The sequence below is a fragment of the Balaenoptera musculus genome, chromosome 1, assembly GCF_009873245.2.
Source record: "Balaenoptera musculus isolate JJ_BM4_2016_0621 chromosome 1, mBalMus1.pri.v3, whole genome shotgun sequence".
Taxonomy (NCBI): domain Eukaryota; kingdom Metazoa; phylum Chordata; class Mammalia; order Artiodactyla; family Balaenopteridae; genus Balaenoptera; species Balaenoptera musculus.
Genome location: NC_045785.1, coordinates 184322868 through 184336434, shown reverse-complemented (window position 1 = coordinate 184336434; position 13567 = coordinate 184322868). Strand labels below are relative to the sequence as shown.

Sequence of the window (13567 nt, the reverse complement as noted above, 5' to 3'; positions counted from 1 at the left end):
CACGCTGGGCCTCGGGCTGGGGCTGGGGCTGGGGCCGAGGCAGCTGCAGCAGCCTAGAAGGCCTGGGGGCTCCCTGAGGAGGCCTGCAGCCCCAGCTGAGGAGCAGGAAGGAAGGGGACTGGGAGTGGGGGGTCCAGCCTCCTGGCTCCCGGCTGAGATGCATCGCATCCAGACACTGACTCTTCATTCCCACCCCTGCCCACCCCCAGCTCCGGAAATTATGACCCTCCTGGCCCAGCCGCTTCACAGAGTAAGGCCCCCATTGCCCACAGGGGCAGGGACCATCCCTAAGTGGCAGGTAATCCTAAGTAATGTCATTCTTGGCTTTGGAAGGCATTGCATGGCTTTTTAAAAAAAATAACAAGTTTATTTCCCACCCCTGTTTTATTTGGGCAGATCCATGCACTAACGTGCAGATCCTGACAGCACACGGCCAGGGCCCGCGGCAGCGTCCACGCCAGGCCGCGACCGTGCTCTGCTGGCTCCAGCCCTCGGCTGCTGTCATTCCCTGACTCCCTTCCAAGCTTGGCCTGCCCTCCGCCTCCCCCGACAGGGACAGTGGAGGGCAGGAAGGACCCCAGGACGCCCTCCTTCCTCGAATTCCTGGGTGTTCTGAGGAAGCTTCCAGAGGAAGGCGGGAGCAGCAAGTGTTGGCAGAAAGACGGTCCACTTAAGAAGCAGACACACCCGAGTCTAAATTCCAGCTCCCGTTCTTACCCCTGTTCATCCCTGGCCGGGCTGCCTCACCTCTCTGCCCCCTTCTGCATCCGTTTGTTCATACGTTTATAAGCAAAGACGCCTGAGCGCCCGCATGGGCCAGGCACGGTACCAGCGGCGGGGAATCCTGAGTGACAGGAGGGACAGTGTCCGCCCTCATGAAACTCAGAGGGGACGGAGAAGGGAAGTAAGAGGATGACAGCAGGCGAGCGGGACGCTCTGGCAGTGCGGGGTGGCGGGGCCCTGCGGGAGTGATCGTCGGGGCAGAAAAGGCTTCCTGCGGGCAGCAGGGCCCCCCTGAGGCCTGGGCAGGGGAGCAGGACGCACGTGCTCAGTGGGCCTGCCGGCGGTGGCAGGGTGGCGCAGGTGGCACGCACTGCAGCCCAGCAAGGAGCTTTGTCCTCAGGGTGTCGGGAGCCACGGGGATTTTAAGCGGGGTGTGTGTGCGCGTGACACGAGCAGGTTTGTGTTTTACGGTCCGTCGGACTCAGAGTGGGGAAGATCGGGATGAGCCCAGGACGAAGCGGGGGACCGGCTGGGAGGCTGCTGCACCCCGGGCAGGGGCGATGGCGGGCAGTGATGGGAGGGTCAGGGCGGCCGCCAAGTCGTGGATCAGGAACGTAAGCGACGACACAGAGGCTGGGGCTGCAACGCCCTCAGGAGGGGCGTCGGGGGTGTTCAGCTCGAGGCCGGCTTGGCCACCCACGCGAGGCTCCACCGGCAGCCCCCGCAGCAGCCCAGGCTGCAGGCGTGGACTCGAGAGGGACGAGGAAAGAGCCCCCAGGAGTCTGACATCGATAGGGTGGCACGGGCTGGGGGCCTGCAGAGAAGACTGAGGAGAGGCCAGTCAGGTAGAGGGAGCTGAGACCCCGTGAGACAAGGGCTGGGAAGAGCCTGCTGGGCTTAGGGAAGGTCTGGACCTTGGTGAGAACCACTGTGAGGGACCGGGAGCCGCAGAGGCCAGCCGGAGGTGACAAACGGAACAGCGTGTGCGCTGTGAAGGGGGAGTGGTGGCTGGAGGGGCCTTGGAGCAGAGCCTCCGAGATGGCACCAGAGGCCAGAGCCCTGCAGCCCACGGAGGCACTGGGGTGGTGCCGTCACCTGGAGATGCTCAGAGCAAGCCCTTTCCCGCTTCCCCTCCCTCTGCTCCCGCCCTCTCTCCGCCTCTCCTCCCGGTCTTGGCCCAAACTGCGGTGCCTCGGCTCCGAGGAGAGGGATGGGCCAAGGTCACTTTCAGCCCCAGACAAGTGCTGCATTCCCCGCGCGGGGCACCGTTGGGGGGGGGTACCCTGAAGAAGTCTCCGGAGGGCGGGCATGGGAGGAGCCGGGGGCCAGACCTGCCCCTTCTCTCGGGGAGACAGGGCTCTGTGAGGGGCTGTCCTCTCCAGGGCTGCCAGGGCCCCTCGAGACTCACTCAGCTGGAGACACCGCGGCCCTCCCGCCCCTCCCCACCACCCAGACCCCTCCCGAGGGTCCACAGAGTCCTCCAGACCAGGTCCCGCCGGAACGGGACGGTTTTATCTCGGGGCAGGCGGAAGGAGGAGTTGGCTGCAACTCCAAACACAGGTGTTGCGGCCAGGGAGGGGGGGCCGCCACTTTGGCCAGAGTCCCGGGGGGGGCCACATTCCAGAACCACTGATCTTAGAGCCATCTGGCCAGAGGGGTCACAGCGGCTCGTAAAATGATGGTCCCCTTTCAGAAAGGAGCGAAAAAGCATCTGCAGGCCTGCCCCCATCTCGCTGGTGACGCCGGGCGAGTCCCCTCCCCTGCCTGGACCCGGTGACCCGCCGCCTCCGCCTGGTACTCTGAGGCCCTGCGCCTGGGCGGGCAGCCTCCACCCTGCGGCCTCTGCGGCGGCCCGAGCAGGAGCCCGGGCACCTGTGGCCTCTTCCGGCTGGCGTGCAGACTCCCACACGCCGCGAGCGGCTGGCCACCACCTGGGCGCCAAAGGCCAGGAACAGGTGGACGATTACTCACAGACTCTCAAAAAAGATCGCCCCTTCCCAGCCCCTGACCAGGCTTCTCTCCCTGGACGGACGGACAGATGGACGGCCGCACGGCCGGGGAGTGGGGGAGGGGTGCAGCCAGTGGAAGGCTGGCGGCCCGCACACAGATGCCGTCCCCACCTCTTCCTGGCTGGGATCTGGCCGCCCCTCACCTCCCTCTGGGCTCTAAGGCTGCAGTGGGGTAGAATTCTGAAACGAGGCTGTGAGCTCCCAGCAGACACACTGTTTACCAGTTCTGTGACCAACACCCTGAACCTTCATTCCTCATCTGTAAAATGGGGATCATGGGACGTCCCACAGAGATCTGTCACCGGGAGTGAATGAGGTGACGTCTGCTGAGCATTAGCCTAGATCCTGGTACCACAGCGGGCGTTCAACAAGCCTGAACCACAAGTGTGATTCTCATTACATACACTGGGGTTCACCTGGTCTTCATCACGTCCACCAGCTCTGCTTCGCTTTTCTACACCGACTTTCCATCACATTCACCTGCCCTCACTTTTCTGTCTCAGAAGCTTAAGTCCATGGTGTATGGGTGAGGAGGGGTAGGGATGGGGGTCTAGGTGTGCGATGTTCCCACGCCAAAGCTCGAGCTGCTGAAAGGCAGGGTCCTCATTTTACTATTGAGCTCAGGCATTTCAGGCACTCGGCAAGGCTTGAATAAGCAAGTGAATAGATGGATGAATGGATGGATGGACGGATGGATGGATGGATGGGTGGATGGATGCATGGATGTATGGATGGACGGATGGATGGATGGATGGATGGATGGTGGGTGGATGGATGGATGGACGGACGGATGGTGGGTGGACAGATGCATGGATGGTTGGTTGGATGGATGGATAGATGGATGACGGATGGATGGGTGGATGGAGGGAGGGAGGAAGGGAAGATGGATAAATGGATGGATGGATGAACACCAGGGGTTGGATCTCCTCTTCCCTCCATATGTACCCAGAACCCAGGCCAGATCTCCACACTGGCGTCAGCTGCTCAGGAAGAGGCACTAATGCAGGAGGGAGGAACCTTGCCTCTGTCATCTCCCCATGGGGGAGGGGGGTCACCCCACTTCTTGGCTCTGCCCAGGGCCCATGTGCACCTCATCTCAGTCTGAGTGGCCAGCTCCCACCCCCACCCTGGGTGTCCCTGCCTCTCTCAGGTCTCTCAGGCCTAGGCCTGTAGGAGCTCCACGGGGCTGAGGAGACCCACAAGGGCCGAGGAACCACGCTGCTCCTTGGTGGCCCAGCTCGGGCCAACTCTCTCCCAGACCAGCATTTATGGCTGAAAGAACCCTCACAGGATCCCAGGGCCCAGCCCACGCGGACACTCTCCTAGTTCTCCGGGAGCCAAATCACCCGTGTTGAGACCTTCATCACACGCAGGGGGCTGCCCGCATGCCCGCCCACCCACCCACCTCGAAGCAGCCTCTGCCCCAGACGCATGTAGTAATCAACTCCCGGAACCTTGGGGAGATCCAAATACAGTAGCATATAATCATGGGGCCCGAAATAGCCATGCCAGGGAGGCCATCTGCCACCTCGTGGTCCCTGGGGACCCCTCGGTGGGCCCCACAGCATGGCCGGGCTTTGGGCTTTCTCTGGCCGGCAGGCAAGTTGGGCGGCGCTGACCATACCCACTGGATCACCCGAGAGCTCGGGGCAGCTCGGGGGCTCGTCCATGGCAGACCGGGCATCGCCATGGTCAGAGCCGCCCAGACCTCCAGGCCCACGTCCCACCTCCCGCTGGTGCCGGGCCGTGCGGGGCAGACGCCGCCCCCCTGCCCGGCTGACTCATGGACCGCCACCCTGGCTGAGCCTCTGGTCTCCTTCTGACTCAACGCCCAGCTATCACCCTGCCACTCTCCGCAGGACCCTCACCGGCCCTCTGTCCCCCTCACACCCCTGGGTGGGCTGGGTGGTGCCTCCCAAGAAGGTGCATTGTCATCCTAACTCCCAGAACTTGTGGATGGAAGAACCGTATTTGGAAGAGTCTTTGCAGGCGTAACTAAGTTAAGGGTCTCAAGGTGAGACCACCTGGATTATTGGGGTGGCCCTAAACCCAGTGACAAGTGTCCTGGGAGAGACACAAGCAGAGAGGAGGGGCCTCGTGAGGACGGGTGATGTGGCCACGAGGAACGCTGGCAGCCGACAGCCACGGGAGGCGGCTCTGAGGAGGACGCGCCCTGCTGACACCTTCACCTTGGCCTGCGGCCTCCGGACTGTGCAAGCGTCCGAGTCTGCTATTTGAAGCCGCCCAGGGGGCTTGGGGGTCCCTTTCGTCCATAACTGGCTCTTACTCTTCCACGGGCGTCAGAATCCACTGGGGTGGGGGGCTCGTGGAAACGCGATTGCGGGCCGCACCTGCAGAGGTTCTGATTCAGCAGGTGCGGGCGGGGCCTGGGAGGCCACGTCTGACAGGTTCCCAGGAGGTGCTGGCGCCGGTGCCCAGGGACCCCGCCCGGAGAACCACTGCGCGACACGGTCCCTCCAGGCGGTGTGAGCCGTCCTCTGCCTGGGCCCCTGCCCTGAAGACACGGTCCTTGTCCCCGTGATGCCCTCTCCTTCCCCCGGCGCTCAGAGGCCTGAGGAGATGCTTCCCCGAGGGGCCGCCTCCCACGCACAGCCGGCTCCGCCTCTGCCCCAGCGGGAAGCCGCAGCCAGGCTCCCCCAGGCCCTGTGGGTCAGCGGGCTGCAGTGCACGTGCTGCTCCTCGCGCGGCTGGGTCGGCGCTGTTCCTGGCGCCAGGGTGCTAAAGCTCTCCACGAGTCGATGCTTATCGGGCACAAGCAGCCTCACGGCCTCTCCTGAGGAGCGTCTGGGGTCTGATCAGCACCAGGGGTCTCTAGGGATCCATGGCGATGCCAGAGTGTCAGCAGCCTGGGCTCCCCTGGCAACCAACACCGTCCACGTGTCATGGACCGAATGTTTGTGTCGCCTGAAATTCGTATGTTGCAGACCTGACCCTCCTCCAGACGATGGAATTAGGAGGCGAGGCATTCGGGAGGGATTAGAGCCCTCAGGAGTCAGGAGAAGGCTTCTGCCCATCTCTGCTCCCCCAACGCGAGGGCACCGTCTGCAGCTCGGAAGAGGCCCTCACTCACCAGAGCTCCACCACGGGCCCCGATCTCAGCCTGCCAGCCTCCAGCTGTTAGAAATAAACTCCTGAGCCACCCATCTATGGCACTTTGTTACGTCAGCCCAACCCGACCTCACCCAACCCCAGAATCCCAGGGTGCAGACAGACGCAGGCCAAATCAGTGTCCGTGGGCATCCTCCAGCGGGGCACACGCTCCAAGGCCAGCCCTGGGAGGAGATGCACTGGAGACAGCATGGTCCCAGAGCCCCCGATGGCCCACTGCCCAGGGCTCATCATCTGCCCACTCAGTGCCCTCAGCACGGCCCTGGGGGGTGGCTGAGTGTCACGGCGTGCACATGGACCCTGGGCTAGGCTGCCTGAGCTTTGACCCCGGCTCTGCTACGTACTGTGTCCCTTCCACCGAGTCCCTGCACCAGCTGTGCCTCAGTTTGCTCATCTGTGACATGTGGTGACGAGGTTAGCGGTCTAACCATCCCACAGAGCCGCAAGGTGAAGTGAGTTGTGAGTACCAGCGGCTCACACACGGAAGGGGCCGTAAGTGCTGGTCATCATTGGTCTGGGGGACAGCTGTCCCTCAGAGGAGGGTCAGAGATATGGAACAAGGGGGGTCTGCTCAGAAGCCCCCCAGGGAGACCTGCGATCCCTGTCCTCCAAGAGCCTGTGCGCTGGGTGGCATGGCTGGGCCACTTTCCTCCTCGCCCCACAGGCAGGTCCCCAGGAGACGGGCATGTTTGCAGAGGGACCACCCACTGCGCCAGCCCCCAGAGACCAAGCATGCGGCCGTCACAGGTGACTCGGGCACGGGCGCCCTCCCCGCCCCCTCCCCCTCCCTCCCCCAGCACAGGCCCGGGTGTGTTTCAGATGGCGGCTGCGCTGGTTCTGACGGGGGTCTCGGGCTAGAGTCCGCACCGCCCTGGACTCGCTTCCCCGGCCCGGCAGAGAGCGGCGGTGTCATGGGGCTGCCCTTGTGGTGACGTGCTCCCCCCGGCGTGTCCAGGACGGGGCTGTTTTCTGTTTTCTCCCCTAATTTAGTCCTGCCACGGGGCCTTCCTGATTCCTCTCGGGCCCCACCCGGCCCAGGCCTGAGGTCTTTCTGGGCTGTTCTCTGCTCTTCCATGGACTCCCCTGCCACCCCCGGCCCTGCCTCACCCCCACCCAGTTTCTCTTTTCCCCCAGGCTCCTCTGGCTGCCGTGGTTTCTCTTGGCCGTGGCTCAAGCCTGGAGTGACGCGTCTGGCACGGCCACCCTCGCCCTCCCACACCGGTTGGGGAGGAAGCAAGTGTATGCAGGAGATGGGGGGGTAATGGGGGGCCAAAGAGCCTGGGCGCCACGTCGGGCTGCGTGCCTGGGCCCATCCCCCGCCCGCTCCCCCCACCCAAACCCGCTTCCTGTCCCGTGGACCACGGGACGGAACCTTCATGGACGTTCCAGGAACGTCCGTGGGAGTTTGCCCAGGGGAGGCGAGGAACAGCTTTCCCGGGGACCTGAGCCCCAGGGGCCTGGCTGCGGTGGACCTGCCGCCCCAAGTGCCAGCTCTGACCGCGGGGGGCCCTGACCCGGTCGGGGCCTCTGTTCCCTCATCTGATGGCAGAGACGGCCACTGTCACAGGGGCGCGTGAGGACGGAATCGGATCACGTGGGTGTGGCGCCGGCACGCGCGGCGCTCGACGGAGGCCATTCCCCCCTCTCCGCTCAGCCCGGCAGACTGGGCCTGCTGCTCCTGAGCCCTCCTGGGTGGAGGGGCCTGAGTCAGCTGGACAGCGTCTCACTCTGATGGAACACCACCAAACAGAACCTTCGGGTAGGGTGACGCCCCCCTTCTCCCCAGCACACGCGCACGCACGCGCGCACACACACAGAGGCACGTGCACACTCCGATGTCCTGCAGGCAGAGTGACCCGCGCTCCATCTTATACCAGAGGCCTGGTCACCCCTCCGGCAGGTACCGCAAACCCGACATGTCCAAAGGAGCCTCGGCGTCCGCCTTGCCCTGTGCCCTCCCCGGCTCATCCCCTGGGGTTCACGACTCACCACTCGTTCAACACGTTCTCACTAAGTCCCCACCGCGGGCCAGGCTCTCAGTGACCGGCCTCTCTGTCCACCCAGGTGTCCAGGCCAGAGAGCTGGCGGTCAATGCGACTCTTCCTCTCCCTGGGCGCCCGCGTCCAGCCAACACCACCGTCCCCAGGAGTGACAGTGGTGGTAGTAGCCCCTCTGTGTCCTATCGAGGGACACAGACCCTTTTACTGAAACAGGAGACGCACACAGGCCAGGAAGCTGCAGGCCTTACAGGGAGTAAACGAAGGAGCTGAGATTTGAACCCAGGCAGTCTGAGCCCAGAGCCCTGACAACCAGGCTTCTTGATACTCCCAGAGCCAGTCCGCTGCTCCTTCAGCCACGGCCCCCACCTCTCCTCCGGCCCCGTCACGTTCCCTTGGTGTAGGAGCCCGGCACCGGCTCCCCGGCTCCAGGATGTCCTCCTTGACTGCCGCCAGGGTGATTTGCAATGATGCAAACTCCGGCTGGAGGTCCTGTGATGGCTCCCCAGGGCCTTAAGCATAAAGCCTGAATCCTGGGCCGCAGGGCCTCCGTGTCTCAGAAAGTGCAGGAAGTGCCTGTGCGGCCCAAGTGTGTAAAAGACAAGACCCTCAGGGTCCCCAAGCAGGCAGAAGACGCAAGTCACAGCGGAAACATTAACCTCAAAGTAAGTGTGAAGACGTCCAGTGGAAGTCTCTTCCCCCATGGAAACCTCTTTGATGCTCTGGATGAAATGTCCCGCTCTCCCCCGACCCCCCATTTCTGGCTGCCCCTACTCAGTGGGCGCCCCAGCAATGGTCTGCCCTGTGGGGGGCTGGGGTGCAGCACGGGCCCTCCTAGCTTTTGACCCTTGACCGTGGCCTCGAGGGGCACACCCTGCCGCCTGCCCTGTTCAGCTGTGGCCTGAATGGAGGGAGAGGAGGTGACGGGGCCAGAGGCCCAGCACGTGCAGGGATGGAGGGGGAAATGGGGTGAGGGGGAGGATGGGGGAGCGGGGCCAACGGGCAGCTGGGGAGAGTGGGGTGTCTGGGCAGAGAGGGAGGAGACTAGCCTGGGGGTTGTGACCCGGCCCCCTCGGCCGGCCCTCTGTGCACGGTGGGTCCTGGGGAGGGGAGGACGGGGCAGGGACCACTGCAGGACCCACAGGCCAGGACACCAAGGCCTTTGTCTTGACACCGCATGTTCAGCCTGCCTCAATTTCCCCCAGTCCTGTCCCCCAGCTTGGATTCCTTCCAACTACCTATGTCCTCTCCCATCAGACGTAGATGTACCTGAAAATTCAGTTGGTTCAGGCAGCATGCATTAGGCCCCTACTGCATTCCAGGCCCCGCGGTGTGCACCCAGCTCCTGCCCAGAGGACCACGGCGGCTGGTCCCTCACCCATCCCCCCTGCTTCTGCCTCTGCCCTGGAACCACGTCGCCCCTAGTGGACAGGACAGGAACTGCAGCATTCCATGGAGGGCTGGACGGGTCACCGGGGGCCCGTGAGTCTGGGACGCCGGGAGACGTGTGTCTGAGTTTGAACGCTCCCCTGCCACCAAAGCCCCGGGGTCGGAGCAGGCGAGCTGGGGGAGACAGTCCCTTCCTGACGCTTCTTTAGGGCGGCAGCCTCCAATGCCCACCCAGGCTTCGTGGCAGAAGGCCAGACATCCCCGGACGGCGGCCCCGGGGGCCCCATCCAGGGAGGTCCCATCCCCACAGTCCTCCACAGGGTCTGGGTGCCTTCCTGCCCCGAGATACACACGCGCACGTACACATGACGTATGACGATGACAGCCCCCTGAAGAAACAAAAGCCAGGAGCGCACTGTTGGGACGGTGGGTGCAGGGAGGAAGGGGCGCCCAGGCCCGCCCCCAGCCGCCCCCCCCCCCCGCCGACTCACAGAGATTGCAGGCTCCGCAGTTCCCACAGTGCCTCGGCGGGGATCCCTCCCAGCAGGTTGTTCTGCAGCATCCTGTGAGGGGAAGAGGCGGCTTGAAGAACTCCCGCCCGCCTGCCACGCCGGAGCCCAGCCTCAGAGCCCAGAGTCCTGTCCCACCCCTCCCTGGCTGGAGGTCCAGGGCGCTGTGCACGGGGCTGGGAGAGTGCCTCAAAGGAACTCTGGGGAAAAGGCCGGGCTGGAGAGGACCCTTGGAAGCAGAGAAGACATGGCCGGGGAGCGGAACACGGGATCCTCTGGCCGTCTGCTCTGGAAGGACGTGGGCAAATGCACGATCTCCTCCCCAGGCCTCAGTTTGTCCGTCTGCAGCCGAGAGGCCGGGGCTTCTTCGGGGAGGGGGAGGACGTGCAGGGCCCAGGCAAGTCTGCCTTTGTGGTGTGCGTGTCTACAGAGACAACCTGAGGCGCCCAGATCGGAGTGTCAGCACCATCTGGTGACGCCATCACACATGACCCCACAAAAGCAGGGACATGCCAGCCGGGGGCACGATCCGCTAGGGAGGCTGCCCTCCTGGACCCGTGGGGCAGTGAGTCAGAGAGCGAGAAGGGGAGAAACTGGGGTCTGGGGCCTTCAGGTGGCACTGCTGACCCCAGCCAACCCCGGCCACCAGAGTTGTGCTCAGAAAATTGAGGAGGCCACTCCAGGGCCTCGGGGAGTTCCCGAAGCCTCAGGGCCCTGGGCAAGGGTCCTGCTCGCCCGGCCGTAAGGAAGGACCTGGGTGGCCGCTGCCACCGGAACGTCCTTCCCTGCTGGCCTCTGGAGAGGAGGAGGAGGGGGCACGTGGGGCGGGCCCCCGGGGGGTCAGGGAAGAGCCGGGGGCAGGAAAGAAGGAAGCCGCCCCGCCCTGACCCGCACACCCACGGGGCCCCCCTGGGCCAGGTACAGCCCCAGGAACAGCACCTATTGCAGGATGGGCTGCTCTGGAGCTGGGAGGGGCCTCCAGGGAGACCTACTGTGTGCCCCGCATGCCGTCCACCCTCCCTCTAGGCGCTACCCCATGCAGGAGCTCTGGCCACACCTGCCCCTCACCTGCCCCGACGGGCACAGGGCAGGTGCCCTCAGAGGTCCAGGCGTCTCCCCACACACCTGGGGCAGAAAGAACTGTGGCTCCCCTGAGGACAGCTCTGGTGGGGGGCAGGTGGGGGCAGTGTGTCTGGGCTCTCAGCCTTCAGGACTCTGCAGGACAGGGATCCCCACCTACGGTCTCGGGAAAAGGCACGGGCAGGGGCTGACCCTCTTGACCCAAGCCTGGCCAGAGCTTTGGAGAACCAGCGCAGGAAGGCGGGGACCCTAGCAGTAAGACTTCCAGGTCAGGTGTGGGGCTGGGCGGGAGGGACAGGGGAGGGGTTCTGCCACAGCTGCTCGGAGAGGATCAGAGAGGGACCCCCCTTTTTTGGTCCTTCGCCTCCAGAAGGGCAAAGGGGAGGCAGAGTGTCCTGCAGGGACAGCCAGGCGTCACCCACCAGAAGGAAGATGAAGTTCAGACAGGGGCCCCTGGAGCAGCTAAAGTGACCGCCTCCCAGCACATAAAGAGGTTATCGTGCTGATGGCGGGCTTTACTGCTCTGTTTTTCTCGCAGGTCTGAAAACAAGTAAGGGAAGGCACTGCGGAAGGAGAAACCGTGGCGGACGCCAGGAAGTACTTCTTGCCCAGATGCAGGTGGAATCCCTGCTGTGAAGACGCTGAGTAGGCGGGCACCTTCCCCGAGACCACCCACCCATCCCTGAAGCAGAGAAGTGGACACGAAGGATTTGGGGAACTGGGGTGTCCTCGGGGGGCAGCTGGGGGGCAGTGGCAGTGGGAACGGACAGCCCGGCTGCCCTCCTCTCCAGCCGCAGCCTCTCCTGCCGCCCAACCTGCTGGGCCGCACCATGTCCAGAGGGCGGGGCTGCGGCTTCCGGGAGGCTTTGATCAATTGCCTGACGCAGGCGAAGAAGAAAGAGGCTCGACCCTAAGCTGGGGGCTTAGGAACAGGACGCGAGTCTCACATCTTCTAAAGGCCCAGCAGACAGATCCCCCGCTCACCAATCCGGCTGCAGGTCTGGGCCTGCCGCTGGGCACGGACGCACCACCACGCAGGCCGCCTGGGCCACGTCTGGCTCCGGGGGCCTCCCCATCCCTGGGGAAGCGATGCTGGTGGGAGCGGGACAGACAAACCGAGAGAAGAGGCAGGAAGGACTGAGGGCCGGCAGGATGGGAGAGCAGGGTCTGCAGCAGAGCGGAAGGAAGGAGGGACAGGGGACAGAGGCAGAGCGCCCACAGGCAGAGAGGGAGTAGGGCAGCACGAGAGGCCAGAGCCCTGGAGCCAGAGGCCAGCAGTGCCAGAGTCAGACAACGTGGAGAAAGGAGAACGCTTGGAGGTGGTCTGGGGGCTGCTGACACGCTGGAAGCCTGAAGCTCACAGGCCAAGTGGGCAGGGCCACCGCCAGCCTATTACCAACTTGGAGCAAATTAGAAAGATATTCCTTTCTAGATGGAAGTAGCCCCAAGGCTGGCACAGGGCTAGATTTCAGCCCCTTCTCACCCCTCAGGCGATGGTCTTGTGCAGTGAACAACCTGCTCAACTGTACAAAGAAGACCTGCAGGCCAAGTTGGGGCTGAGGAGGCAGGAGAGTGTGGGAGCGGCTCACCACTTTAGGGAAATTTCAGATGGTCCAGGATCAGCACCCGGGCTCCTCCTCTTCTTCCCAAGCCAGTCGCTGTGGTGACGAGCCCTCCCGAGGAACCTCTCTGATCCACTCTCAGACCCCCTGCATCCCCTTCTCCCACCTCCTTTCACCCACACTCATCACAAGAGCAGGAGTGGAGCCCGGGGAGGACAGTCGCAGTTGGGACAAGGTGAGCTGTGGACTGGGGTTGGGGAGAGGGTGCCGTAGCGTCCCCTTTTGTCCAATAGGCTGTGGGCTCAATGGAAGAGAATAACACAAGGTCCTTTTCAATTCTCACTTTCCTTTTGCTTCAGGGGCAGAGACGCCTAGGAACTGGAGGAGGGGAAATGTTTGCAGAGAGAATGGGACGCAGTGCTGTAGCCAGAGACCAAGCCTGGGGCTCGAGAGGAAGGGGGTCCAGAGGAAACCAGCGGAGATTCCTCCTCTCCAGAAACTGTCCTACCCTCCCGGCCTGAGAGGTCCGGGGGGGCACGTGGGTCTGAGTCTGACCTTGACCCTCAAAGACCTGTGCTAACGGGCACTATTCACGTTACGGAAAGGAGAGGAGGTCACTTCCCTACATTGTGGCCTAAGCATCAGATGCTGTTATACGTTTGTTTACAAATCACAAAGTTTGTTACAGACAGGGCGAAAGCAAAGACATGGAAATAATTAAAATGAAAAGTGAAGATAAGGAAATGAGCAAGCCAGTGGCAAACCAAGACACAGGTTACAAAACTTCCATTTGCCCAGAGTTCTCCAGGCTGCATCTCCATGTAAAGTGGGACTTAGACTTACAGGATTTTCAGGCTGTAGAGACCAGAGAACGCCTGTCCCGGGATGTGCGAGAGGCGGTTTCCAGAGAGACGCCTGCAAGTCAGAGAGAGGGGCCGGTGGGTGATGCTGGCAGGCAGCCGGGCAGGGCGGTGGCCCTGGGTCAGCATCCTGGGCCGTGGGAGGGAGGCTGGTGGTGTAACTGCACTGCTAACTGCACAATGACCCTGCAGGGGGCCCACTAGGACCCCCAGCCTTCAGAGGAGGAAACCGAGGCTCGGGTCACAGAGGGTGCCTGGTGTCTCCCCGGACCCGATTACCACTAGGCCCACGTCCACCGCGTCCATCCA

General features: G+C 63.5%; 1 protein-coding gene across 1 annotated transcript in view; it reads right to left on the bottom strand.

The window, feature by feature from the left end:
• The window catches only part of LGR6 (leucine rich repeat containing G protein-coupled receptor 6), a 98929-nt gene that overhangs the window by 57982 nt on the left and 27380 nt on the right, over positions 1–13567 (bottom strand). Inside the window, exons 3-4 of the mRNA XM_036833445.1 lie at positions 13242–13313; positions 9739–9810 (exon numbers count right to left, since the gene is read on the bottom strand). Coding sequence (XP_036689340.1) covers positions 9739–9810; positions 13242–13313 — 144 coding nt within the window. The remainder of the gene's footprint in view (positions 1–9738; positions 9811–13241; positions 13314–13567) is intronic.